The sequence below is a fragment of the Netta rufina genome, assembly GCF_964035555.1.
Source record: "Netta rufina genome assembly, chromosome: W".
Taxonomy (NCBI): Eukaryota; Metazoa; Chordata; class Aves; order Anseriformes; family Anatidae; genus Netta; species Netta rufina.
Genome location: NC_140139.1, coordinates 12887843 through 12915696, shown reverse-complemented (window position 1 = coordinate 12915696; position 27854 = coordinate 12887843). Strand labels below are relative to the sequence as shown.

The following is a 27854-nucleotide window of genomic DNA, read 5'->3' as shown; positions in this document are numbered from 1 at the left end:
ACTGGCGTAGCGCTGTTGCTCAGTCTGATCGTCCCAATATGGCGGAGGTGAGCGGGGAAAGTGGGATGAGGTGTTGGGGTTCGGTCGGCCCCCCTGTGCTCACCCCGTAAGGCGTCACCAGGGTGGCGCAGGGGGCTGGCAGAGCGGCGGGGCAGCTGAGCGACGGGGTGGACGGCTGAGTCGCTGGCGTCAGGGCAGTGGGAGCCCGTGCGAGTAGGCCGCACAGTGGGTGCCTGGTTTGTAGATTGTGAGCGGCCGACAGGCCACAGCCGAGCGCGGATAGGGGCGCGGCCGGGGCACGGGACAGGCCAGCGGCGACGTCGCAGCACGGGCGATGGAGAAATGCCTGGTGGGAGGGAGGAGGAGGAGCGAGCCCTTGGCTGGGAGCGGGGAAGAGGCTGCGGTCGGTCCGTCTGCCTCTGTCTCTGCCTGCCTCTGTCCTGTCCCGTCGGGGACGGAGTGAACGAGCGGGAGCGCCGGGCCGGGCCGGGCGCGGCTCCTGGGGAGCTTTTGCCAAGGGAGGAGGGAATGGGAGCAAGAGGTAGGCAAGAGGTGGGCGAGGGAAAGAGGAACGGGAAGGGGGTGAACGGGATGGAGGGGTGAGTGGGATGGGAGGCGGGGGCTGTGGTTGAGGTTGAGGCTGGTGACCCGTGCGAGTGGAGGAGTAGAGTGGCAGAAGGGGGACGGTGGGAGAAAGAGGAAGCTCCGGTGATGAAGGGAAGGGGGAACATAAAATAGTGAATCCTACTTGCTGCAGAGTGAGATGCTTCACCTCGATCTCTCCTCTCCCCGCAGGCTTCCTTTGGGAGTTCGAGCCCAGGTTCGTTCTTGCCAGCTACTGCCCAACACGCTGCCTGCCACCCACACGCTGTGGTCTCCCTCCTGCTCCTTTCTACAAATATCCCCTCTTGCCTCGTAGCTTTTCTAATGCTTTGCATTCATGTAACTGATTGCCTGCCTGATTTTTAAAAGAAAAAGAAGTATGTTGTGGAGTTCTTTCCTTAACTCCAGTTGCAGTTAGTAATTGGCTGCTTGGAGTTCAAAATGAAATCAGTCTTGTAGTGCTTTTAAGTCAGCATCTCAGTAAAGCCATGTAGTCTGAAGAAAGAGAGACTGCTTCTCTTGCTGGTAACTATAGGCTTGTGTGACTTCTTAATAGTATCAGAAAACATTTAAAATCATAGTGACATGCAGTTGTTAAGGCTTGAACCACGGTTAAGGTTCTTTGGAATATCTTCATTTACACACGTGTATTTAACATCAATAGGGCTACTCATTAATAAGTATCTGGGGAGTGCATTTGTTTCTGCATAACTGCTTTCTGTGTTAGCTGTTTTTCTTCTTTACTCTTACTAATTTCAATGAGCTTGTTTTACTTGAGTATGGTTTTAAATTGGATATTGAGTGTTCAGAGCCACCAAGTGGGACTTATTTTTATCTAAAGTCTGTGAGTTGTATAGACCTTCTACTTCAGTTATTCAAACATAAAATGAGTTAGAACAGCGATTAGAAACGATAATCTTGAGCACATTTGTGTGTGTGTGATTGTTGTGGTTTAACCCGGTTGGCAGCTAAACACCACACAGCTGTTCGCTCACCCTCCCCCCTCCCTCTCTGGGATGGGGGAGAGAAATGGAAAGTGAAGCCTGTGAGTTGAGATAGAGACAGTTTATTAAGACAGGAAAATAATAATAATAGTACTACTAATAATAGCGTGTATGAAACAAGTGATGCACAATGCAATTGCTCACCACCTGCTGACCAATGCCCAGCCTATCCCTGAGCAGCTGGCCGCCCCACCCCAGCTAGCCACCCCTATATATTGTTTAGCATGACGTCAGATAGTATGGAATACCCCTTTGGCCAGCTTGGGTCAACTGTCCTGGGTCTGTCCCCTCCCAGCTCTTGCTGCACCCCCAGCCTGCCCGTTGGCAGGACAGAGTGAGAAGCTGAAACGTCCTTGGCTTGGTGTAAGCACTGCTCTGCAACAATTAAAACATCGGGGTGTTATCAGCACTCTTCTCATCTTAAGCCAAAGCGTAGCACCCTACCAGCTACTAGGAGGAAGATTAACTCTGTCCTAACTGAAACCAGGACAGTGATTAAGACAGTTGACAGTTCTTGAAAAGCTGTAGGATCAGGATGTAATAGGCAACAGCAGAAAAATTGTGTGCAAAGTAATTATTGTGATTGGAGTAGCATTATAAGCAATGCTGAGAGATCCACGAGACTATAATATGAATAGCATGTGAATAAAAATATTTTTGGCCTGAATGTTTCCTTATGGTATGGTATTGTGAACTTGCATAGTATTGTCTTAATCTAAATGGACAAAGTTTATGTTAAACAAAAATGCTGAATCTAATGATAACTTTCTAACAGTTGACAAAATGCACTTAAGCCATCAAAAAATAGTTATTATTTTATGAGTATCCTCTTGAATAATGAAAACGTGTCTTGGACCATAGAGCTGTCACAATGATTTGTTAATTAATGTGATCCATTAGAAGCATTTTATTTCCAATATATTTTCCTCTATATTTCTTGAGACACTGCCATATTTTTTCTTTCTTTCTACATCAAGTGCTAAGAGTTTAGCCTTGCAGATCAGATGCTTTATTAAAACTAGCTTAACTAACCTGAAGTGTGTCTCACTTTATTTTGGTGTTAGTTAGAAGTTGATTTATAAGCTATGTTAGCCATTTACTAGTGAAAAACTAGGCTAATTATCATATAAGTCATTCAAGAGTCAGAGACCCTTGATTTGTAAGGTACAACCGGCATGCTTGCGGCATCTGAAATCTTGTGACGTGTGCTTTGTACCTTAATGATGATTTCAAGTATATTTTGAACAATCTTTTATCCAGTAAAATGCTCATTTGGGATTGTACTTATTGAAACTTTGTTTCAGTAGTTTAGGTAGTTCTTTCAAGTATTTATACTGCAAGAGAGAAAACTATGCATATTACTTATAGATATGAAAAGGGAAGGCCAGCTAAAACAGCTATATTTGTCAGGTAGTTAGGAGTTTGTTCCAGTTATTCCATTGAGAGTTCCCTGTATGTAAAAGAATTCATGTAACCTTATTTTTTTTCTATGATGTAACTTCATATGTTGGTGTAGAAAGAAATTACTCAGATTTTTCTTTTTAATAGTTGGCTCTTTATCATCTGAGGATCATGACTTTGACCCTTCTGCTGAAATGCTGGTACATGATTACGATGATGAGCAAACTCTCGAAGAAGAGGAAATGATGGAAGAAAGCAAAAATTTCAGCTCTGAAATTGAAGATTTAGAAAAGGTAAGAGTGACTCACCCTCTTCTAAATGTCCGTATGTGTTGTACCTCTTTTACTGAAAATAATGGTCAATGCGTTCTTTAGTCAGTATTGTATATTGTAGTTTCTTGCAAAATGCCTTTACAACTTTTTTATTAAAAAAATAAATACAATATAATCAGTTTCAGTTAGGGTATAGCAGTGCATCCTCACAAAAAGGTGGAATTTAGCTTTTCAAATATATTAGTGCTGTGTTAAGTTCAGGTTCTTTTTTATTTAATAATGCTTTCACTTTGAAGGAGAAATTACTGAAGCTGCTTTTAGAGTTGTATTATCTAATATCTCTTCTAATTTTTGTAAGTCAGTAATAAGTTGAAATTGCACATTTTGAGTACTATTAAATGACAGCTGTATTTCATTCTGTTGGTCAGTTGTTATTTTTCCAATCCAGAAATGAACTGGAGCTACTCATCTTAAACACTCTATTACTTTAGGTCCTGATCCTGGAAAGACTTGGACATCAGTTTATGTTTACCCATTGTGAAAAGTCTTTGCAGGACTAAGACTAAAGAAAACAAGTAATTTAATCAGTATACAAGTCCAACAATAAATTTTTGAAGGTAATTTAACTTTTAAAGGTATAAATATCAGAAAATGTTTCTAATTCTTTGATGGCTTGAATCAGGTAACTAAAAAAATCTCTGCAGTTTGTTGTTTTATTGTCTTAGGATGCAAACATATTTAGAAAAATCACTTCTTTTTTTTTTTTTTTTCCAACAGTTTTTGATCATTATAAATCCAGCCTTTCTATTGTTTTTTTTTTTTTTCCATTAGCTGTTCTCCTATTACTGTCTCAGCAGTCATTATAAAGTATTTTGTGCAGGAGATGGAAATAATAAAAAGTTGCCGTTTTGGTTTACTTTTGTGGGTTTTTGAATGCACACATGCAGTTGTAATTATATAGGACTAAAATCTTCAAGTTTTTCTGCAATTCTCTCTTGTAGGGGGGTGGTTGTTCTTCTGTTGTCTTGAAGAAATACAGGCAAATCATGCTGTACAGTATGAATCAGATAAGGAGCAAATATTTAATAATCAATTACTGTTTATTTTCATCTAGCAAACAGTTTTCTTGAATAGCTTAATGGGACTTCATTATATGCCAAGAGAGATGGTGATGAATCATTTCAGTCTTGTGCCTGAAAATATTTTAAACCTTGATTCAAGTTTCCTGATTTCAATAAAGTTTTTCTTTGTTTTTTACTTTTTTTTTTTCTTTTCCCCAAAATATGTCTTATCCTTTTAGGCCTGAACTGTTTACAAGTGTTTGGCAATATGTTGAAATGTTTGTAAATCCTCTTGTGTTAGGAAGGAAACATGCCATTGGAAGACTTACTGGCATTCTATGGCTATGAAACCACGATTCCAGTTATGGCAGGTTCTAGCACAGATAGCTCTCCAAGTGAACTTGCAGATGAACTTCCAGATATGACTCTAGATAAAGTAAGTTGGAACCATTTTTCCCCGTATTACAGATTGAAAGCAAAAATCCAGGTGACTTCAAATAATATTTCCCTATCTCTTAATGTTACAAAATGCATATCTTTGTCAATTTCAATGTACAATCAAGAATTACTATATTATTATGAATTCTTTCATTTTCAAGGACATTGAGGATCTGATTCTAATTATTCTTATTGCACTTAAAAATGCAGAGCGACTTCAGTGGCACTATATTACTACAAATGAGAAATTACTAAATTAACAGTTGTTCTAAAACACATCCAAAGAACTGTAGACTTTTTTTTTTTTGAGGTGGAATTTTCCTGAAAAGATCTATATTTTAATGTATGCAATGTCCAGAAATAATAATTTGGGCTTCCAACATACGTGTTATATACCAAAACTGTGGATGACTTGAAAAGACTCTCCTGAATACTTTGGAATGTTTCTTTCTGATGTATATCATTTAGAAAGAGATTGCAGCACACACGGTTGTTGCATTTGTTGGCTGGATGGTCGCACTCAAAGAGTTACAGTCAACAGCTTAATGCTCAAGTAGAGATCAGTGAGGAGTGGTATTTCTCAGGGGTCAGTATTGAGACCGGCGCTATTTAACATCTTTGTTGGTGACATGGACAGTGGAATTGAGTGCAGTCTCAGCAAGTTTGCTGATGACGCCAAGCTGTGTGGTGCGGTTGACGCTCTGGAGGGAAGCCATCCGGAGGGGGACCTGGATAGGCTTGAGAGGTGGGACTGTGCAAACCTCATGACAAGTTGAACAAGGCCAAGTGCAAAATCCTGCATCTGTGCCAGAGTAATCTGAAGCACAAATGCAGGCTGGATAGAGAATGCATTGAGAGCAGTTCTGAGGAGAAGGACCTGGGGGTGCTGGTTGATGAAAAACTCAATGTGAGCTGGCAATATGTACTTGCAGCCCAGAAAACCAACCGTATCCTGGGCTGCATCAAAAGAAGCATTGCCAGCAGGTCGAGTGAAGTGATTCTTCTCCTGTATTCTGCTTTCGTGAGACCCCACCTGGAGTACTGTGTTCAGCTGAGGCCCCCAGCACAAGAAGGACATAGACCTATTAGAACAAGTCCAGAGCAGTTGTGGATTCCTCATCCCTGGAAGCATTCAAGGCCAAGTTGGATGGGGTTTTGAGCAACCAGGTCTAGCAGAAGGTGTCCCTGCCATGGCAAGGGGGGGGGGTGGGGGGGGTTGGAATTAGATGATCTTTAAGGCCCCTTCCAACCCAAACCATTCTATGATTCTATATTAAAAAAAAAAAAAAAAAATCCTGTTGGAGGGGGGGAAAACACACCTAAGAACAAAAAAACCAAACACCACACACCCTTCAGCTTCTGTGATTTGCAGGCTAATATCAAATTCCGAAGTTTTAATCTGTTTTTTTTGGCTGTAAGACATATGTAGCTAGTAGTTTGGATCCTAAAATTTGTATGTAGTAAACATATGCTGTTTCTTTTTTTTAAAAAAAAACTTTTTCTGTGAGTGATGTAATGGTAAATTCCACAGAAAGTTGAGTATAATGATGGCTCTGCACATCTGATTTTCATTAGGGTTCACAATTGTTGAGGCTACAAAAATGTAGTCGACTTGTTGTCTAATACAGTTCTTTTGCTCCCTAACTTTTATACAGAGGTATTCAAACATCTGCTGGTGGAGGAAGTGAGCTTTTTCTGTTTTCCTTTTTTTTCTTTTTTTTAGTCTATGAAAACTTAATTTTGTGTATTTTGGGAAGATAACCGGTTGTCCGTTTTCTGTAACTGTCCTTAGCAAAAGCCTACAAAAATGCCTGGCTGTTCTATTTTCTTTTTCCGGAGTTTAAGGGGTAACAGCCTCTTAAACCTTCAGTGTATCTATGATGTAAAGAATAACAAAATTCTAAAGTTTTGAGGCAATTTCCATTGGTGTTTTTCATTGGAAGCAGTTGGAGGAACACCTGAGGTTGATAGTTGCAGAGGTTACTTTTTGTTGACTTCATTTTAACGGAAGACAGGGGAAATGAACCCCTGCGTTCAACTCTGAAATTAATGGCTATATTTGTCCTCAGATTTAGGAGGAGCCAACCCCCTTTTTAATTAAGGGAATACGGTCTACTAAAATTACTTACGGTAAAATAATTCATTTTATTTAATGGGACTTATAATTTGCTGAATCTAAATGCTCATTGGTCTATACTTAATAAACATTCTGAGGTTTTAATTTTTATTTATTTTTCAAATGATACAGGAGGAAATAGCTAAAGACCTCTTGTCAGGTGATGATGAAGAAACACAGTCCTCTGCAGATGACTTGACACCATCAGTTACTTCACATGAGGCTACAGACTTCTTTCCTCGGCCATTAAGATGTAGGAAAACTAATTTTATAACAGTACTCAAAACAGTCCTGACATTATATACAACATCCTAGCTTAAAATATCAAAATTGTAAAGTACTGCTGACTTTTCTGGGAGTTGAGAAACAGTGCTTTGGGGGGTATTGAACATGAATGTTGTCTTTGGTTGTTAGTAATGATTACTTGAAAGACCTTTTTGTGGTTTAACCTTGCAGGCAGCTAAGCACCACAAAGTCGTTTGTTTCTTCTAGAGAAAAAGGATGATAAAGGTGATGTGCTGCCTCAGTTACCTGCAGTTGTAGTTCCTTGTGCATTGCTGATTGTGTAGTGAAGACATTCAAATTGAAAGAGATTTAAAAAAAAATAAATGTTGATGCCCTTTTTAAATTAAGCAAACCCCAAATTTGCTGGCACTTAAATGTTGCTTGTGAACTGTTAATGAATATGACACTGAAAGTGTGGCAACTTTTATGGAGAAATGATTAGCCCCTCATTTTGCTCAGGATTAAGAAATAGTCATGTTTGTTTTCAGCTACCATGGTTTTCTATCAGAATGTTACTCTTTCTCTATTAGAATGTTTAGTTGGACATCTTAAAATCAAATATCCACCGTTTCAGGAAGGGAAATGTCAGTTTTCTCTGCTGTTGGAAGTTTCATCTTTTTTTCCATTCCTTGTGTGTTTCTCTAATATTAAGATAATGTTAATTTTTAAGTTAAGTATTTATAACACTTAATCCAAATTTAATAAAATAATATATTATTTGGAAAAATAATTGCATATTGTTATTTCATAAGTTTGTTTTAGCTTCTTGCCTGCTACTTCTAACAGCAAAGAGAGACTGGTAATAGTAGTAATGACTACAGAAGAGCCTCAGTCTATACGTTCTTGGATATTGTCTCTGATGTTGACAACTCTAGCTTGGTGTGATGAAGATAAAATTGCAACCCCACTTTTGAGTGTGTTATAGTTTGAGAATACAATGTAACTTTAACTTTAGTTTAACAGTAGATTCCATTCTACCAGTGATTATACATCTATAAAAATAGAATTACTTCAGAACACAGTACCACAGTGTTCCATATTCTAAAATATGAGTAGTTCTGTAAAGTACTGTCTTTGAGTTACATGGAGTGTTCTGCTGTCTTTCTTCCCAAGGGGAAAAAAAATTAAAGACTAAAAAGAGTAAGCGATGAGCTGTCTTTCGCTTATTCTATTTTGTATGTTGCTGCTGTATCTAGACTCTATGTTGAGGCAGCCTTGTTTAAAAGAATGTTTTGAATATCCATCAAAACTTCCAATTAAAAGCTTTGGTAGGTAATAAAGACTTGCCTTCAACATTGCTTTTTGTGATTGACTAGGTTGTAGCCCTCAAAGTATTGTTTTCTCGTACCTTTTCTGTAATGTATAATCATTCATTGAAGGGGAGGGGGCGGGAAAAAAAGATAAAATAATTTTATTTCCTTTTGTCTGTTAGAAACGCAATAGGTTGTCTTAGTTGCATAAATGTTTCAGTTCTGCAGTATACAAGTACCAGTGCTTTCTGACTTGATGCTATAGTTTGATAGATGTGTAGATCAACAAACTCATGATCAGTGTCTCCCTGAATAAAAGCAGGTGCTCTTTTCAAAAGTAAAAGATACCCAGCAATTTCTTGTAGTGATGTTTAAACTAAAAATGCTTCCTAGCTAAAAACAAACTTTTTTGTGTCTGAAGCGAACACTGCATGTGATGGAGATAAAGAATCAGATGTTGAAGATGTAGAGGCAGACAGTGGTAATTCATCTGAAGATTTGAGAAAGGTAATAACTATTTCTTAAAGCAAACAAAAACAGATAAAAAAACAACTTTACTATTAAGAAAGAAATGCATTAATATTTACAGTATGTATCTAAAATAGTACCTTAATTCTGGAATTCTCTGCTGAAAGCCAAGTAAATGTCTTTTTTTAATGCTTCCATGTGAAAAATATGTTAGGCTAATATTTTTCTTCTGTGTTTTTTGTTACGTCTTCAGGAAATAATGGTTGGTTCACAGTATCAGGCTGAGATTCCCCCTTACCTTGGCAAATACAGTGATGATGAAAAGGGTAAGTTCTTCAATTTGTTTTACTTCTTATATGTAGCAGTTGATGGAAAAACATTATTTAAATTTTTAAGGTAAGGTCAATGGGTTAGTGAAAATCAGACCTTAAAAATACTAGAAAACTGAGTGATGCAACCGCATAATTATTTCTCAGAAATGTGATTCTACGACTTTGAGAAGACATACACAAAAAGACATAGGAGTGTGGATTACAGTGTTAATTATGAAGTATTTAATAATCTTAGGAGGCAACAAACAGTGGGTCTCCTCAGAGTATCATAAGTGTCATAAGTGGGCCATGAGTGTGTAACTTAGTTGACATTGAAGATCTTCAAAATGTGTTGGTTTTTTTGTTTGTTTGTTTTTAGTAAAACCGTATGGGCTGCAAAATGTATATAGAATCATTAAGGTTGGAAAAGACCTCCAAGATCATCTGGTCCATCTATCCCCCTACTAATAATGTCACCCACTAAACCATGTCCCTAAGCACCAAGTCAAACCTTTACTTAAACACTCAGGGATGGTGACTCCACCACCTCCCTTGGCAACCTGTTCCAATGCCTGACTACTCTTTCTGAGAAGAAATGTCTCCTAATTTTCAACCTAAACCTCCCCTGTCACAACTTGAGGCTGTTCCCTATAGTCCTATCACTGGTTATCTGTGAGAAGAGGCTGACTCCCAGCTCCCCACAACATCTGTTCAGGTAGCTGTAGGGAGCAAAAAGGTCTCCCCTGAGCCTCCTATTCTCCAGACTAAACAACCCCACTTTCCTCAGCCGCTCCTCCTAAGACTTGTGTTCCAGACCCTTCACCAGCTTCGTAGCCTTTCTCTAGGTATGCTCCAGGGTCTCCATGTCCTTTTTGTAGTGAGGGGCCCAAAACTAATCGTAGTACTCGAGGTACGGCCTCATCAGAGCAGTGTACAAGGGGATGATCACCTCCCTGGTCCTGCTGGTTACACTGTTCCTGATACAAGCCAGGATGCCATTAGCTTTCTGGGCCACCTGGGCACACTGCCGGCTCATGTTCAGGTGAGCACTGATCAATACCCCCAGATACTTTTCCTCTGCACAGCTTTCGAGTCACTCTGCCTTAAGCCTGTAGTGTTGCATAGGGTTGTTGTGACTGAAGTGCAGGACCCGGCACTTAGCCATGTTGAACCTCATCCCACTGGCCTCTGTCCATCAACCCAACCTGTCCGGGTCCCTCTGCAGGGCCTTCCTACCCTCCGGCAGATCGACACTTCCCCCCAACTTGGTGTCATCTGCAAACTTACTGAGGGTGCGCTCCACTCCCTCATCCAAATCATCAATAAAGATATTGAAGAGGATGGGCCCCTACACTGACCCCTGGGGAATAATCCAGCTGGTGACTGGTCGCCAGCTGGATTTCACTCCATTCACCACCACTCTCTGGGCCCAGCTGTCCAGCCAGTTTTTAACCCAGCACAGAGTGTACCTGTCCGAGCTATGGGCTGCCAGCTTCTCCAGGAGAATACTGTGGGAGATCGTGTCAAAGGCCTTGCTGAAGTCTAGGTAGACTACATCAACAGCCTTTCCCTCATCCACCAGGTGGGTCACCTGTTTATAGAAGGAGATGAGGTTGGTCAGGCAGGACTTGCCTTTCACGAACCCTTACTGACTGGGCCTGTTTCCCTGGTTGTCCCACATATGCTGTGTGATTGCATTCAAGATGACCTGCTCCATCATCTTTCCTGGCACCGAGGTCAAGCTGACAGGCCTGTGGTTCCTTGGTTCCTCCTTATGACCCTTCTTATAGATGGGCGTCACATTAGTGAGTCTTCAGCCATCTGGGACATCTCTGGATGACCATGACCGCTGATGATGGAAAGCAGCTTGGCAATTGCATCCGCCAGCTCCCTCAGCACCCTTGGGTGGATCCCCTCTGGCCCCATGGACTTGTGACAGTCCAGGTGTAGCAGCAGGTCTGTTTCCACCTGAACTTGTGTGTGTGTGGGGGGGGGGGAGGGGGTGTTCTTCTGCTCCCCGTCCCAGGCTTCCAGGTTGGGAGGCTGAGTACTCAGAAGATAAGTGGTCTGGCTAGTAAAGACAGATGTAAAGAAGGCATTAAGAACCTCAGCCTTTTCATTATCCTTGTAGTTGTGTTCCCCTCTGCATCCAGTAAAGGTTGGAGATTCTTCTTGGCAATCCTCTTACCGTTAATATATTCATAATAACATTTGCTTATGGAAAACATAATGCAATAAACTATTTTCAGTTTCCATAGCATGAGTAGAAGGTGTAGGTATTGATACGTTTTGTCTTTTACAAAATGAGATGTTTTAAGTATAATTCCCGTGTAAGTTCAAGTTAAAAACTGAGATTGTGCTAGAATAGAAAAAATAACTTGATTTTTATTTGGTATCTTTAAAAGTCTTCACTATGATAAAATTATAGCACATAGAATTGTGTGATTCAAAAAAATATTGAAAGAAATTTGCTTATGGGTGAATCAGTTGTGAAGTTAAAGGAACGTTTTGGGTGATATTTTAATAAATGAAGAGCATTCTGGTTTTTTTCTAAGTTATTAATATTCTGTTAATTACTTGTGTTGAAATTGCAGTGTTTCATGGGAATGTTATTCTAGTGAAGCATATGAAGTCTTTTCACCATTACCGACAGCTTTTGGAAGAACGTTCCTTTGCTATAGAGAAGAATATTTACTATAGAGCTGGAAGCATTAGCAAGTGGACATCTGTTGTGTTGTTTGAGACCTAGAGCAGTTTACTGTTTTCTAAGATTCAGGCATGATGCTTACTAGTCGTAAGAAATGGAGGAATAAAAATAAGATTTTTCTGCATAGTCCTTTTACTATTTATACTTTTTGACTTTTTATTAGCCAAGAACTAGAGAATAACCAGGGGATGACCAGGAAAGAGTTAGTGCTAGAGAGAACCAGTATGAGTTTTGTTTGCTGGCTTGGCCAGCAAAGCTCTTGGCCAGCTCTCAGATTGAAGAGCCCAAGGAACTCCTCTTGAGAATATCAGGCATGGACTCCAGCAAGAAATACTGGATTATCTTGGTTAATAAAAGAGGTTGAAGCTGGGTGTCAGCAGTGCTCAGAGGCACTGGACCTGGCTGTATGGGTGGAGGTACTCTGGAACACTGCATGTACTGAGAAAAACATGATTTAGGATTTGGAATTACACTGCAGGAATTCAGAAATCATCCACTTCTACGTAATGTGAATCTGTGAAAGCCTCTTCTATACTCCCTGAAGAGGTGGCGTTGGCAAACGTGTTTATATTTCTGCTGCATAGTCCAAGCTACTGGAGTTGTGATAGATGGCCATTTAGTTCTTCTATAAACCTTATACTTATAACATGTCTGTTTGAAAACTTCCTTAAGCTGTCTGAAAGCTTTTTCTTAAGCCATAACAACACTTTTTCAGTAGATGTAATTTTATTCTTCACTTTTGCTTAATATTCTTTCCTGCAGTTTTATGAGATGTTTGAGAATCTTCTTTGCCTCTTCTACTGTGCCAACCATTATGCTTGTGTGTGTTTGGACTGAATAATTTCAATTTTGCATTGCCAAGAGATTACATGAAACCTTATATGCAATGTTAATCATATCTATTGAATAAAATAAGATTTATAGTTTAATCTAGAATTCAAGTGTGTGCACAGACTGACAAAGTTTCAGGGCAACTCTTGTATATGACCAATATATTGTCTGTCAAATAAGATACTTAAGAGGTGCATACATGACTTTAGTGTACTATGAAGGAAGACTAAACATCCTGTTTGCTTGTAAAATGTGCAATGCACAAGTTGTAAACAACATTTGGTTGTTAATGAACAGAAAAAGAAATTGCAGAATTAAGATCTAGATTCCATTTTGGTAAGGTAAGTTTTGGCAAATTTTAATTGAAAATGACCATTTAGCAACCACCTCTTTTTTTTTTTTTTCCATGACACGCAATACTTAAAATATGAAAGTAATACCCTACACTCTTTTATTGTAAACTATAGATTATTTGTTGAAAACAGATGAATAAAACTGAGCGTATTTGCTAGTTTGCTTATACAAAGATGATGTGTACATATACGTAATTTGACTTGAATCATCTAGCAGTCAACAAGCTGCCTGAAGAGTTTAGTCCCTTATCTCGTCCTCATGGAACCTGAATCTCTTCACCATACCATGCTGTAGAGTCTGTCTCTTAACTGAGGCTTTTGGGCAAAAAGTGAGCTGCAATTCACAAGTAGCATGATGATATTTGATTTCATTTCTTCTGTGTTCCTGTTCTTTGTCCGTGAGATAGCTTTTTATGTTACAGTCTTTAAAATGTCACACCTGTTGTTAATGGATTTCTGTTTTAGCAGCCTATGAAAATGAAGACCATTTACTTTGGAAACCTGGTGTGATTTCAGAAAGTAAAGTTAAAGAATACCTTTTTGAAACCTCCTTAAGAACAGGAAATGAAGAAATAATTGGCAGAATTCCTGAAGGGCTATATACAAGGGACAATGAGCAAGTATGTTTTATATCCTGTACCATTTGTGACTACTCCATTTCTTTTTTTTCCTCATTAGATATGATTGGGGTCAGGATCTTATTGGTAATTTTCATAGAATAAGGTCCCTTCCAACCCAAACCATTCTATTAAAGATCATCTAATTCCAAACCCCCTGCCATGGGCAGGGACACCTTCCGCTAGACCTGGTTGCCCAAAACCCCATCCAACCTGACTTTGAATGCTTCCAGGGATGGGGCATCCACAACTTCTCTGGGCAACCTGTTCCAGTGCCTCACCACCGTCATAGTAAAGATTTTCCTCCTAATATCTAACCCAAATCTACTCTCTTTTAGTTCAAAGCCATTAACCATTCTCCTGTCACTACGCTTCCTGACAGTCTCCCCCTCCAGCTTTCCTGTAGGCCCTCTTTAGGTACAGGTAATCTGCTATAAGGTCTCCCTGACATCTTCTCTTCTTCAGGCTGAACAACCCCAACTCTCTCAGCCTGTCTTTGTAGGAGAGGTGCTCTACCCCTCTGATCATCTTCATGACCCTCCTGGATTCCTTCTAATAGGTCCATGCCCTTCTTGTGCTGGGGGCCCCAGATCCAAACACAGTACTCCAGGTGGGGTCTCATGAAAGCAGAATAGAGGAGGAGTATCACCTCCCTTAACCTGCTGGACACGATTCATTTGATACAGCCCAGGGTGTGGTTGGCATTCTCGGCTGTGAACGCATTACCAGCTCATGTCAAGCTTCTTGTCAACCAAGACACTCAAGTCATTCTCCTCAAAACTGCCCTTACTCCATTCTCCACCCAGCCTGTATTTGTGCTTGGGATTGCCTCAACTCAGATGCAGGACCTTGCACTTGGCCTTGTTGAACTTCTAATGAGGTTTGCACAGGCCCACCTCTCAAGCCTGTCCAGGTCTCTCTGGATGGCATCCCTTTCCTCCAGTGGGTCAATTGCACCACATAGCTTGGTGTCATCGGCAAACTTGATGAGGGTGCACTCGATCCTGCTGTCTGTTTTGCCAACAAAGATGTTAAATAGCACCAATCCTTGAGGAATGCCACTTATTGCTGGTCTGCACCTGGACATCTAGCCATTGATTGCAACTCTTTAAAGAACATGTTTAAAATTATGAATATTTGAATGTTGGCAGTGTTGTGTTCTGTGATGTTTCTGATTGCCATGCTCTTGACAAATCTAGCCTTTTTTTAATAATTGTATGTAATATTTCATATTTGTTTAATCAAACCTTGCCTCAACTTTTAGATGGTTTTGCTTTTGGCTGTTTTTTTTATCGTGTATAAAGATAATTATTTTTATATGAGGTGCGCTCGCTGAAAGGCTAGTTTCAGTTGTTTAGATTGGATATTTGCAGTCTTTGACTCTTTTACAAAGACTTCTTTTATTTTATAGGCGCTGTATGAACTTCTCAAGAGTAGCCATAACGTTAAAGAAGCAATTGAGAGATACTGTTCAAATGGAAAGGCATCTCAGGGTAAGAAGAGTACCTGAGTTTTTCAGAAATGTGTGTTTGAAAAAACCTGCCTGGCCTATTGTTTTTTTGATGCATTTGGATATTTGTGTGTTAGCAACACTTTTTATTCTCTGTAATAGTTTATTGAGTGAAAATACACTTATCGTGCTGTTCTTGTTATTGTCAGAAGAGATGACAGCATGGACAGAAGAAGAATGCAGAAGCTTTGAACATGCACTTCTGATTTATGGAAAAGACTTCCATCTCATACGGAAAAACAAGGTTAGTGTTTTTACAGTTAAATGGAAGAATTGGTAGATGCCGAAAATCTGTAAGAGCAATATGTTTGTCCAAAGTCACGCAGAAGAGTGAAATAATAATCAACATACTAGAACCAGCTTGGTGTTTTTGTGTTAACTTTATCTCAGATGTCATTTGAAAAGGCAGATGAATCAGTGTGTTATCTCTGAAATTGACTTAAATTGGCATCACTTCCATTTATGCACTTATATTTTATTTTAGTTTAAATGTTTGCCTTGCCTAGTATAGTACTTCGTGCTGCGGCTGTAGGAAGGGAAAATGCTTCTTTACTTAATTTTATCAACAGGAGGGTGTAGTTGTACAGAAACAGGTTTAGCGTATTTGTGTTTTCAGAAGAAAGTGCTATAGGCATTGATCAGGACTTTGTTTTCTGGCTAACGAAGAAGTTCTAATCTTGATCTGGATTGCTTCCGATTCATTCCTCTGTGCCTGAAGAATAAGGATTGGATATTTTTTGATCAAAAATATGTATCACTTGGTACAGTTGATAGTATTGGACACTTCCAAATTTTATGTGTGTTTCCTTTATGTTTTGATAGCATCTTGAGGGTTTTTTGTTTTCTTTAGGAGACTGGTGTATTTGTCATATTTCAGGTAAACTACAGTGTCGTAGTTGCTGTTGAACGATAGTTGACTAGTCCTGCTCAATACCTGGCTTAACTTGTCCTATGATAAATGTTTGGGCAGTTCAAATTTTAAATGGACCTTACCAATAAATAATAACTGCCCAGAGAGATGCAAAGAAATCATTTAAAAATATATATAATAAAAAAAAAAATCCAACATGCAACAAAGCACACGATTTGGAGTATCTGTCACTATGGACTAGAATTTGTCGAAGAAATCCAGTCGTTTTTATCCAAGTAGGTAAAACATCAGAGACGTCAGGGACCCAACATAAACTGACGTCACTTGTATATGGAAAGTATCGGCTAGTCAAGATTTAGTGCATGGAGAAATTTAACGACAGATGCTTCCTCATCACTGTACTGCAAAGCATTAGCTGAGACTTTGGATACTAGGTGGTGCATATGGACATATATTTGTTTTCTCCCCTGCCTGGTATGTTCCTGTATAAACTAGCAAGGGTTATTACTATGCCCAAGGTGTTTTGGATTTGCCTCTGATGCTTCTGTAAGTTTGATCAAGCTCAAGTATAGTTTACTGACATACTATATCAGGATGGAGTTTTATATTCTAGTATATAGTGAAACTTAAATGGGAACTGTGGGCTGATGATGATTTGAAATGTTTCTGCATCCAAAAAATTGTATATTTTATAAGAATATAGGTAGATGTAACAGATTTTTCTCCAAGAAGCTGACTTTGCATAGCAATGTCCATTTTGGGGGGTGAAAAAGATGAACAGTTAACAGATCAAAATGAGTCTCTTAAGTCCTTAATACCTTCAAGACAACAATTTTTACTGAAGGGGGTCCAAGACAGCTGGTCAATGTTCAAGCATCACTTCCTCCAAACTCAAGGTCGGTGCATCCCTATGAGTAAGAAGGCAAGCAAAAAGGGCAGGAGACCTGCATGGATGAGCAGGAAGCTCCTGGCAAAACTCAAACAGAAGGAGGAAATTTACAGCATGTGGAAAAATGGACGGGCCACTTAAGAGGAATATAGGGATACTGTCAGAGTATGCAGGGATGTGACAAGGAAAGCCAAGGCCCGTTTTGAATTAGATCTGGCAAGGGATATCAAGGGCATCAAGAAGGGCTTCTTCAAATACATCAGTAGAAAAAGGAAGACCGAAGAAAATGTTGGCTCACTGCTGAATGGGGTGGGTGCTATGGTGACAAAGGATAGGGAGAAGGCAGAGTTGCTGAATGCCGTTTTTTGCTTCCGTCTTCATTGCTGATATCAGCCCTCAGCAATCTCAGACCCTTGGAGACAAGAGAGGAAGTCCAAAGAAAGGAGGACTTTCCCTTGGCCGAGGAGGATTGAGTCAGAGATCGTTTAAGCAAACTTGACATCCACAAATCCATGGACCCTAATGGAATGCACCCACAGGTGCTGAGGGAGCTGGCCGATGTTATTGCTAGGTCGCTCTCCATCATCTTTGAAAGGCTGTGTAGAACAGGAGAGGTGCCTGAGGAGCAGAAGAAAGCCAGTGTTACACGAGTCTTCAAAAAGGGCAAAAAGGAGCACCTAAGCAACTACAGGCCAGTCAGCCTCACCTCCTCCATCCCTGAAAAGATGGAACATCATGGAACAGCTCATCTTGGAGGTCATCTCCAAGCACGTGGAAGATAAGAAGGTGATCACGAGTAGTCAGCATAGATTCATCAAGCGGAAATCATGTTTAACCCATCTGATAGCCTTCTGTTATGAGATGACTGGCTGGGTAGATGAGGGGAGAGCTGTGGATGTAGTTTACTTTGACTTCAGCAAGGCTTTTGACACTGTCTCCCATAGCATCATCATAGGCAAGCTCAGGAAGTGCGGGCTAGATGAGTGGACAGTGGGGTGGATTGAGAACTGTCTGGATGGCAGAACAAAGAGGATTGTGATCAGTGGTGCAGTGTCTAGTTGGAGGCCTGTACTATCAGTGTCCCCCAGGAGTCAGTACTGGGTCCAGTGTTGTTCAACCTATTCATCAATGACCCAGACGATGGAACGAAGTGCACCCTCAGCAGGTTTGCTGATGGCACAAAGCTCAAGGAGTGTCTGATACCCCAGAGGGCTGTTCTGCCATTCAGAGGGACCTTGACAGGCTGGAGGGTTGGTCTGAGAGGAACCTCATGAAGTTCAACAAAGGCAAGTGCAGTGTCCTGCACCTAGGGAGGAATAACCCCATGCACCAGTACAAGCTGGGATCTGACCTGCTGGAGAGCGACTCTGCAGAGAGAGACCTGGGAGTCCTGGTGGACAGCAGGCTGACGACGAGTCAGCACTGTGCCCTTGTGGCCAAGAAGGCCAATGGTATCCTGGGCTGCATTCAGAAGAGTGTTGCCAGTAGATCAAGGGAGGTGATCCTCCCCCTCTACTCAGCCCTGGTGAGGCCACACCTGGAGTATTGTGTTCAGTTCTGGGCTCCCCAGCACAAGAGGGACATGGAACTACTGGAGAGAGTCCAGAGGAGGGCTACTAAGGTGATTAGAGGACTGGAGCACCTGTCATATGAGGACAGGCTAAGAGAACTGGGCATGTTTATCCTGGAAAAGAGAACACTGAGGGGAGACCTCGTTAATGTATATAAATTTCTGAGGGGAGGGTGTCGAGAGGATGGAGCCAGTCTCTTTTCAGTTATGGGTCTAGGGTCTAGGCTGACAGGACTATAGTTCCCTGGGTCTTCCTTATGACCCTTCTTATAGATGGGCATCATATTAGCAAGTCTCCAGTCATCCAGGACCTCCCCAGATGACTATGACTGCTGATAGATGGTAGAAAGCAGCCCAGCAGTCATATCTGCCAACTCCCTCAGCACCCGTGGGTGCATCCCATCGGGGCCTGTAGATTTGTGGGTGTCTTGCTTGCCTAAATAACCTCTAACCTAATCCTCTTCAACCAGGGGAAAGTCCTTTCTCCAGGTTCTCTCTCTTGTTTCTGGGCTCGGTAGTGTATGGGCCTAGCCTTAGCCTTAGTCCTTTCTCCAGACTTCCTCTCTTGTCTCCAGGGTCTGAGATTCCTGAGGGCTGATCTTAGCAGTGAAGACTGATGTAAAGAAGGCATTGAGTAACTCTGCTTTCTCTGTATCTGCTGTCACTAAGGCACCCACCTCACTTAGCAGTGCACCCGCATTTTCCCTGGTCTTCCTTTTGCTTCTGATGTATTTGAATAAGCCCTTCTTGTTGTCCTTGATGTCTCTTGCTAAATTTAATTCTAACCAGGCCTTGGCCTTCCTCACTGCATCCCTGCATTCTGTGACAGTGTTCCTATATTACACCCAAGTGGTCTGTCCTTTTGTCCACATCATATGTGCTTTCTTCTTCTGTGTAAGTTTTCCCAAGAGCTTCTTGTCCATCCACACAGGTCTCCTGCCCCCCTTTGCTTGACTTCTTTCTCGTAGGTATGCACTGATCCTGAGCTTGGAGGAAGTAGTGCTTGAATATTAGCCAAATCTCCCGGGGCCCCTTTCCCTCGAGGGCCCCGGCCCAGGGGATTCCTCCAATTAGGTCCCTGAAGAGGTCAAAGTTAGCTCTCTTGAAATCCAGGGTTGCGGTTCTACTTTTTGCCCTGCTTCCTCCTTGCAGGATCTTGAACTCCAACATCTCGTGATCACTGCAGCCAAGACTGCCCTCAGCCTTCACGTTTCCAACTAGACCATCTCTGTTTGTTAGTACTGGGTCCAGCAATGCCCCTCTCCTTGTTGGTTCACCTACCACCTGCGTCAAGAAGTTATCCTCAGTGTTCTGCAGTAAACTCCTGGACTGTTTTGTTCTGAGCTGTGTTGTCTTCCCATCAAATATCGGGGTGGTTAAAGTCCCCCATAAGAACCAGGGCCTGCAGACGTGAGGCAACTTGCAGCTGCCTGTAGAAGGCCTCATCCACTTCCTTTTCCTGATCTGGTGGCCTGTAGTAAACACCCACCAAGATGTCACCCCTGTTGGCCTGCCCTTTAATCCTCACCTATAGGCTCTTGACTTGCACTTCATCCCCCCCCTATGCAGAGCTGCAGAGCTTCCAGTTGCTTGCTCACATAAAGAGTAACTTCACCACCTCACCTTCCTGGCCTGTCCTTCGTAAAAAGCACAAAGCTGTCCATGGCCACATTTCAGTCATGAGAGCTGTCCCATCAGGTTTCAGTAATTGCGATGAGATCATAGCATTTAACAGTGTGACCAGCAGGGCTAGGGAGGTGATCGTCCCCCTGTACTCGGCTCTGGTGAGGCCACACCTCGAGTACTGTGTTCAGTTTTGGGCCCCTCGCTACAAGAAGGACATCGAGGTGCTTGAGCGGGTGCAGAGAAGGGCGACGAAGCTGGTGAGGGGCCTGGAGAACAAGTCCTACGAGGAGCGGCTGAGGGAGCTGGGCTTGTTCAGCCTGGACAAGAGGAGGCTCAGGGGCGACCTTATCGCTCTCTATAGGTACCTCAAGGGAGGCTGTAGCGGGGTGGGGGTTGGTCTGTTCTCCCACGTGCCTGGTGACAGGACGAGGGGGAATGGGCTTAAGTTGAGCCAGGGGAGTTTTAGGTTAGATGTTAGGAAGAACTTCTTTACCGAAAGGGTTGTGAGGCACTGCAACAGGCTGCCCAGGGAAGTGGTGGAGTCACCATCCCTGGAAGTCTTCAAAAGACGTTTAGATGTAGAGCTTAGGGATATGGTTTAGTGGGGACTGTTAGTGTTAGGTCAGAGGTTGGACTCGATCATCTTGAGGTCTCTTCCAACCTAGAAATTCTGTGATTCTGTGATAGCCCCGCAACTGCATGCGTATTTCCAGTTCCCCTTGTTTATTCCCTATTCTGCATGTGTTTACATAGGCATTTGAGTTGGGCTCCCAATGCGTCTGCCTTTCTGGATGGGGCAACTATAACTTGTCCATGTGGGCCTGCGGTAGCTCTCCTGTTAAGCTCTGTTCCCTCTCTAGGCTCTAGGCATCCTTTGTCGGCTGTGGTGTTCAGCTGGCGTAAGTGGGATGGCATGTCATCCTGTACCTTATCGCCAGCATCCCTGATGATATCCCCCTCCTTCATTGAATCTAGTTTAAAAACATGATCAGTGAGCCCTGCCAGCTCATGACCAAGGACCCTCTTCCCTCTTTGGGAAAGATGAATTCTGTCTGATGTCAGCAAGCCTGGTGCCATGTAAGGCTTCCTGTTGCCAAAGAACCTGAAATTTTGGCGATGACACCAACCATGGAGCAACGTGTTAATGGACGCTACCCTTCTGTTCCTGTCGCTGTCAGTACAGAGAATGGAAGAGAAGATGACTTGTGCACTCAAGTTTCTGATCATCTGTCCACATTCCTTGAAGTCCCTTTTGATTGCTCTCAGGCTACATGTTGCCCCTTCTCCTTCCAGATGTAGGACTAGTAATGGGTAATAGTCTGAGGGTCAAACCAAGCTTGGAAGTCTCCTGGTGACGTCCTTAACCCGGGCCCCAGGAAGGCAGCAGACTTCCCTTAGAGGAGGGTCCCTCAGTGGCCTCAAGTTGTGCCAGGGGAAGTTTAGGTTGGAAATCAGGAGAAATTTCTTCTCAGAAAGAGTAGTTAGGCATTGGAACAGGTTGTCCAGGGAGGTGGTGGAGTCACCTTCCCTGGGGGTGTTTAAGGAAAGGTTGGATGTGGTGCTTAGGTACGTGGTTTAGTAGGTGATATTGGTGGTAGGGGGGTGGTTGGACCAGATGATCTTGGAGGTCTTTTCCAACCTTAATGAGTCTATGATCTTCAGAGGTCCCTTCCTACCTTGGCCATTCTGTGATTCTGCTGTGCATGTCTGCTGTCAAAGCCTTGGCAGTTTCTGACTTTCCCAAAAGGAATGAGTACCCTGAGTCTTTTCTGCTTCACTTTTTTTAGGTCATTAATCTAATGAGCTTTTTCTATTTTAAGAGAGTCTGTCTTACAGTTTAAAAAAATGTTATAATTTATGAACTGAAATGTTTCCAATATGGAGTTTCAATTTATTCAACAACAAAAAAACAACAATGTAATACAGTAGAATAGATGTAACAGCTATTTGAAACTGTATATCTCTTATGTCTTATAAATGTCTTAATTGAATTGGTTTGTTCCAGATTCTAGAGTAGTAAAGCTAACAATATTGCAGGTATACGGGAATTGGAGAAATGACAAAACATAAGTCTTGTCAGTTCTTCTTGCCTTCTTTTAGGTAAGAACCAGAACAGTTGCTGAGTGTGTGGCTTTCTATTACATATGGAAAAAGTCAGAACGTTATGATTACTTTGCTCAGCAAACAAGATTTGGAAAGAAGAGATATAACCATCATCCAGGAGTTACGTAAGTAAAATGTTCTTAGAATGTGTTTTCTGTTTCAAATCTTAAACGTAGAAGACTTCCCCTTGCCCACTTCCTCCTCTCACCATTGCAGTGTAATGCTGCAGTGGCTATGACAACTGAAATTTAATCCATCATCATTTTAGGCCTTGATTTCATTTTTATTTTAAATAACCCATTATAGGTGTAATATTATTTTAGGGACTACATGGATCGTTTGGTAGATGAAACAGAAGCCCTTGGTGGAGCAGTACATTCTTCAGCCTTAACATCTAATAGTCGAACAGAAACCATTCCTGATCAACAGCTAAGCATTCTGAACTCTATCACTGCCAATGAGTTGACAGGTAAATCAAGGCAGGGGGGATCTTTGTTGTGACTACATAAACTATTTCATTTACATTTGTGTTCATCTGTTGTTTTTTTTTTCCAGCACTGACAAATAGTGTAGCTACAGTCTGCCACGCTTCAGATGTGAACTGCCTGGATGATGCCTTTCCTCCTATGGACAACTTACCCCGAGCACCAGTTAATCATGTGCCTGTTGGAACAGAAGAATTGCTTAACTTGCCTAGCAATGGTGAAAGTGATTGTTTTAATTTATTTGAGACTGGCTTTTATCATTCAGAGCTAAACTCAATGAACATGTGCAGTGAGGAGACAGACAGACCTGCAAAGAGATTGAAAATGGGGATTGCTGTCCCAGAATCTTTCATGAATGATGTCTCTGTAAACAACCTTAGTGTGGACTTTGAGAACCACACGCATCATATTACAAGTGCCAAAATGGCTGTTTCAGTGGCTGACTTCAGCAGTCTACCTGCAAATGAGACAAATGGCTTTATCAGCACCCACACTCTTCACCAACATACTGCCCTTCACTCAGAGTGACTGTGGAAAATGAAACAAACGGTGGGTACTTTATGCAGTAGTAGTAAACTTGATGAGAGCTATCAGGTTTGCTTAGTCTTTCACTGGAAGTTTGAACTTTATGACATCAGTGATGTCTTTGTATATATAGAACTATATCTTGATTTGTCAAGAGTAATTTCTTTTTTTTTTTTTTCAGTCCATAAATGTGGAAATGTCATGTGATGCTTGGCAGTTTGGGACTAAGAGATCTCTGTGTTGCAGCTTTAAGCTCTGCTTCAATTTTTTTTAAAGCCTGTAGACAGAGGCCACCATTTCAAAACCAGCACAGAAGTTCTGAACTGATCAGAGTGGCTTTTTAGTCTGTTACTTCTGCTGTAATAAATGTAGTGGAATAACAGTGTTTACAGGTATCAGTCCTGATTCCTGCACAATGTAGCATTTTTTTTTTTCTTATAAGGCAAGTATGGGTTTCTTTAACTTAAACTGCACAAACATACAATTTTTTTATTTTTTTTTTTTTTAATGGAACCTTCTCGTGATATTAAACTAGAGCACTTCAGTTTACAAAACAGCAAGTTCATCTTGGTGGAAGCTAACACAAGGGACTTAACATGCGTAAAGTATGAAGACATGCAGTTGGATGCTGTTACAAAATTATAGGCCATGGCTACCGTACATAAGTAATTATACTGCCAGAGGTGTCTGTGTACTTTAACCTTACTGGCTTAAACAGATGCATTTTAGGCTATTGTATTCTGATGGGTTTTGTCTACAACTTTGAAGAGTAATATAATTGTGTAACTAAGCTTTCTACAACGTCAGTTGCCTTAGGAAAGTTACAGTCTGCACAGTTTAGGATTTACAGCTAGTCTGTTTTTGGAAGACATCTTAAATTGTTTGGGCAGTATGTTTGGAGCACCGCAGTTCAAAGTGTTACAGTTTTGAGGGACTGTATAGTTTATATAGAAATAGTATAACGTAGTATGTATTTAAAAGCTTTTCTTCAGTGTGGATTGCATTTATCTGTTTTTAGTAAAGTCATTAGATAGTCCTTGGTCAAATATGAAAGAATGAGTAAAAACGTCTACCATAAAAGTAACTATTTAACTTCAGTAAATTTTTATTCTGAAAGTTGAGTGCAAGTTAGAAAATGCAAGTTCCAGAAAGTTTGTATTGCAAACGCTTGTTCTAATTCTTATGGGAGAGTTGAACCAAACATAGTATTGGTTTGTAACATGTAGCATACAACTTGCAGATTTTTATTTTTTTACTGAGAATCTAAACATTATTTCCATAAGATTAGTTTTCTCTCCATAATTTTCTTTGCACTGATCATATTATAAATTAAATTGACTCTAACTTGTTTTCATTATTCAAGTGATTAAATTTATGTTGCTGATATTTGTAATAGTTGCTTCAAGGTCATGCTGAGTAATTAGAAAGTAGTGGCCTTAATATTTGAAAGGGAAGAGGGTATTTATTATGCATACTGTGAACTGCATTGACATCCTGAATTTTAGATGGAGAGCATGAAGTTTTCTTTACAGCATGGTAATGAATATTACTTTGAAGTGTTTACACAATAGCACCTTTACTATATTAAAAATAAATTAGTTTAGCACAGGGGACATAAATAGAGATAAATTTGTAATCAGTTCTTAACTTATACATCTGATATATGTAATTCTAGTAAGTACACAGTAAATAATGGGTAGCCTTGACCCTGTTGTACTCTGGCCTTTTTTTAGCCAAGTTGTCAGCTTCTTGTTGCTGTTTTGTGCTGAACTCTACCTTTTTTCTTTTGTTTATGAATCAACACATTTTATGTAGTTTTGTAAAATATTGGCCATAATCATTTATTATTATACATTCAAGTTTATCTGTGGGTTTACAATGAGTGGCTGGTGTGTATTACAAAAAAAATCATTATACTAATATGACTGATTATACCAGTTGCACTTAAATGAATATGCCCATTCTCATTAACTGATGCAGTAATATATTCGGTTTATCTATGCATTGCTGGGATCTTAATGTAGACAGACTTGTCTAAGGTTTAGGTTGTCAGCAAGTTGAATGGACACTTTAGTTATTTAATAATGACTTTTGACCAAAATAATTCAGAAAAATGATATGAGAGAAAAATGAATTTCAGCTAGTCTAATAAATTTAAAAATGCTGATCTTATTTAACCTGTTGTCTAGCTAGCTGATATTGTTTACTTTGAATTCCTTGTGAAAATGAGGCAATAATTTGCAAGGTTTTGTAAATATGTAAATTCTTCATATCTTTTTAGTTACCTATTTCACTATTTACTGACTACTTCTGTGTGTAGTAACATTTCTGTGCATGCTCAATGTGACGTTCATAAATTTTGTACCACTATGACTTTATCCATGTAAAATAGCTATTTATTGTTTTTTTCTTTTAAAAGTTGGACTTATTTTTCTCTCAATTTAAACATTTAAATGGAGAACTTGTTACCATTTTTTTTAATAGAATTGTGTTTTAAAAGTCAGCATGAAGATAACTGAATTGCAAGCATATGAAGAAATTATATTGCCTTGGTGAAGCACAATTCTTATAACAAACTGTGATGAATTCTTTGTCCTTTGCCATGCTTTTTTCCCATACAAACAAACCAAAAATCCATAATGGGCAATTGCAGTGTTGGTAAATGTATTCTTTTTTATGTACAGGGAATCTGAAGAGGATAGTTGATTCATTTAGAAGTGTAACTGGTGCTGTGATTATAGCAATACTTTTACTTTTGTTAAGTCTTCTCATGCTATATTTTCAAATGTTTAGTTTTCCTCTTGTCATGGTCAAACTACTGAATTTATTTGAAGGATGTACAATACTATTTGAAGAATACTAAATTGTGTACAATTAGGTCAATGAATTGTGCAATTGCTTCCTTTTTTTTTATTATTTTTAAAACAGAGAGAAAAAATGTATGAAAACTTCAGATCCAATAGAACATAGTGATGCTTCTTAATTTAACCAAAGTCTCTAGTGAATATTTCAACTTTGAATGTAAACTAATGGATAAACTGACCAAGAGGGACATCATTTGTCCAGGACTACAAACACATTATCTACTGATGGCAAAACTAAATACAGTAATTTATAAAATAATGACAAGGTTACTATTTTTTTATTCCTATTTTTCATTTGAAAAAGGAAAATACCTATTGTATTTTACAATTGATAGTATGGTTAGAGTCCTCTTAATAAAACAGATTCCAGTTATTCTCGATTCAAAGTAAGTACCCTGTGCATAACAATAAATTTATTGACAATCAGAACATGTTTTAGTAACAGATGTTCAAGAGGGAAGTTGCTGTTGTTGCATTGGTTTTAATATTTGTACGCACACTTTTTTAGCATTATTTTGTATTTGTTGTACTTTAATACCTGGTGTACAGTTCCAGAAATAAATGTCTGGAAACCTTTCTTTACTTGTAAAGATTTTCATGCATCTACACCATGTTTGCCATTTCATTTTCAGAATTATTCAGCACCAACTCCAAACAAACTTTAAGGTACTCTGGGTAACACTTAAAGTACATGCTACTATTCCACCTGATGTTATAAAGGGAAGAGTGACAAATGTAATATGCAGGTAAAATAATAACGATTTCCCTCAAACGTTAAGAACAGCAAAATTGTAGATCGGACTTGCACAAAAGCTATGCTTAACAGCACAGCACCATAACCTGGTATGTAAACTATAGGTGTGGTGGTTTTACTCAGATGGGCAGCTGAGCTCTCATTCCCCCTCCTCAGAGAAGAACGGGGAGAAAATACGATGAAAAGGGCTCAAGGGTTGAGATAAGGACAGGGAGATCACACAGTAATTATTGTGACAGGCACAACAGCCTCAGCATAGGGAGATAGTAAGATTTATTGCCTATTACTAACAAGCTAGAGAAGTGAGAAACAAAGGAAGGAAACCAAAAGCACCTTCCCCCCCATCAACCCTCTTCCACCTCCTCCCCCCGAGTGGCACGGGGGAATGGGGAGTCTAGCGCTTCTTTGCCACCGCTCCTTCTCAGTCACTCATCTCCTGTGCTGTGGGATCCCTCCCACAAGATGCAGTCCTTGGTGAACTGATCCGGCATGGGCTTCCCACAGGCAGCAGCTCTTCAAGAACTGCTCCAGATATGGGTCTGTACCATGGGATCCATCCCTCAGGAGAAAACTGCTCCAACCTGGGTTGCCCATGGGCAGCAGCTCCTGCCAGGTCACCTGCTCCTGCGTGGTCTCCTCTCCATGGGCTACAGGTCTGGCCCAGAATCTGTTTCAGCAGAGTCTTCCATAGGCCATAGCTTCCATTAGTGCAGTGACTTGTGGAAAACGGACTCCACAAGTCACTAAAGTAGGTATGTTTATTCAGTGCTGGGCAGCACGGGGGGGTAGTCCCACCAAAATCATGTGCACCTGATGTGGCAACTTGCCTTGGTTATATGCAGTAAAGAGTTACATATACATGAGGTTTTACAATATGCCTATACATATTCATAACCTGTCTCCACTTCGTATTAAAACTAGTTCCAAGGAGTGACTTCCA

General features: G+C 40.5%; 1 protein-coding gene across 3 annotated transcripts; it reads left to right on the top strand.

The window, feature by feature from the left end:
* LOC311220823 (mesoderm induction early response protein 3) lies at positions 1–26652 on the top strand. 3 transcript variants are annotated; one of them, XM_084304440.1, is made up of 14 exons: positions 1–47; positions 796–820; positions 3156–3301; positions 4643–4777; positions 7028–7148; positions 8852–8937; positions 9152–9224; positions 13569–13720; positions 15129–15210; positions 15377–15471; positions 22284–22411; positions 22610–22755; positions 22842–23320; positions 23478–26652. In XM_084304440.1, the coding sequence occupies exons 1-13, from the start codon at positions 39–41 to the stop codon at positions 23297–23299; spliced, it is 1656 nt and encodes a 551-aa protein (XP_084160566.1). In that variant the 5' UTR covers positions 1–38; the 3' UTR covers positions 23300–23320; positions 23478–26652. The 3 variants fall into 3 exon arrangements, with proteins under 3 accessions (XP_084160566.1, XP_084160567.1, XP_084160565.1); XM_084304441.1 differs by having other exon boundaries at positions 15380–15471; positions 22842–26652; XM_084304439.1 differs by having other exon boundaries at positions 22842–26652.
* Positions 26653–27854: the final 1202 nt, after the last annotated feature.

Bases quoted from the DNA above. Each gene is read 5' to 3' on its own strand.
- LOC311220823 (XM_084304440.1), top strand. The intron at 13,721-15,128 runs GTATGTTTTATA...TTTATTTTATAG, and splicing joins ATACAAGGGACAATGAGCAA to GCGCTGTATGAACTTCTCAA. The intron at 22,412-22,609 runs GTAAGTAAAATG...ATATTATTTTAG, and splicing joins AACCATCATCCAGGAGTTAC to GGACTACATGGATCGTTTGG.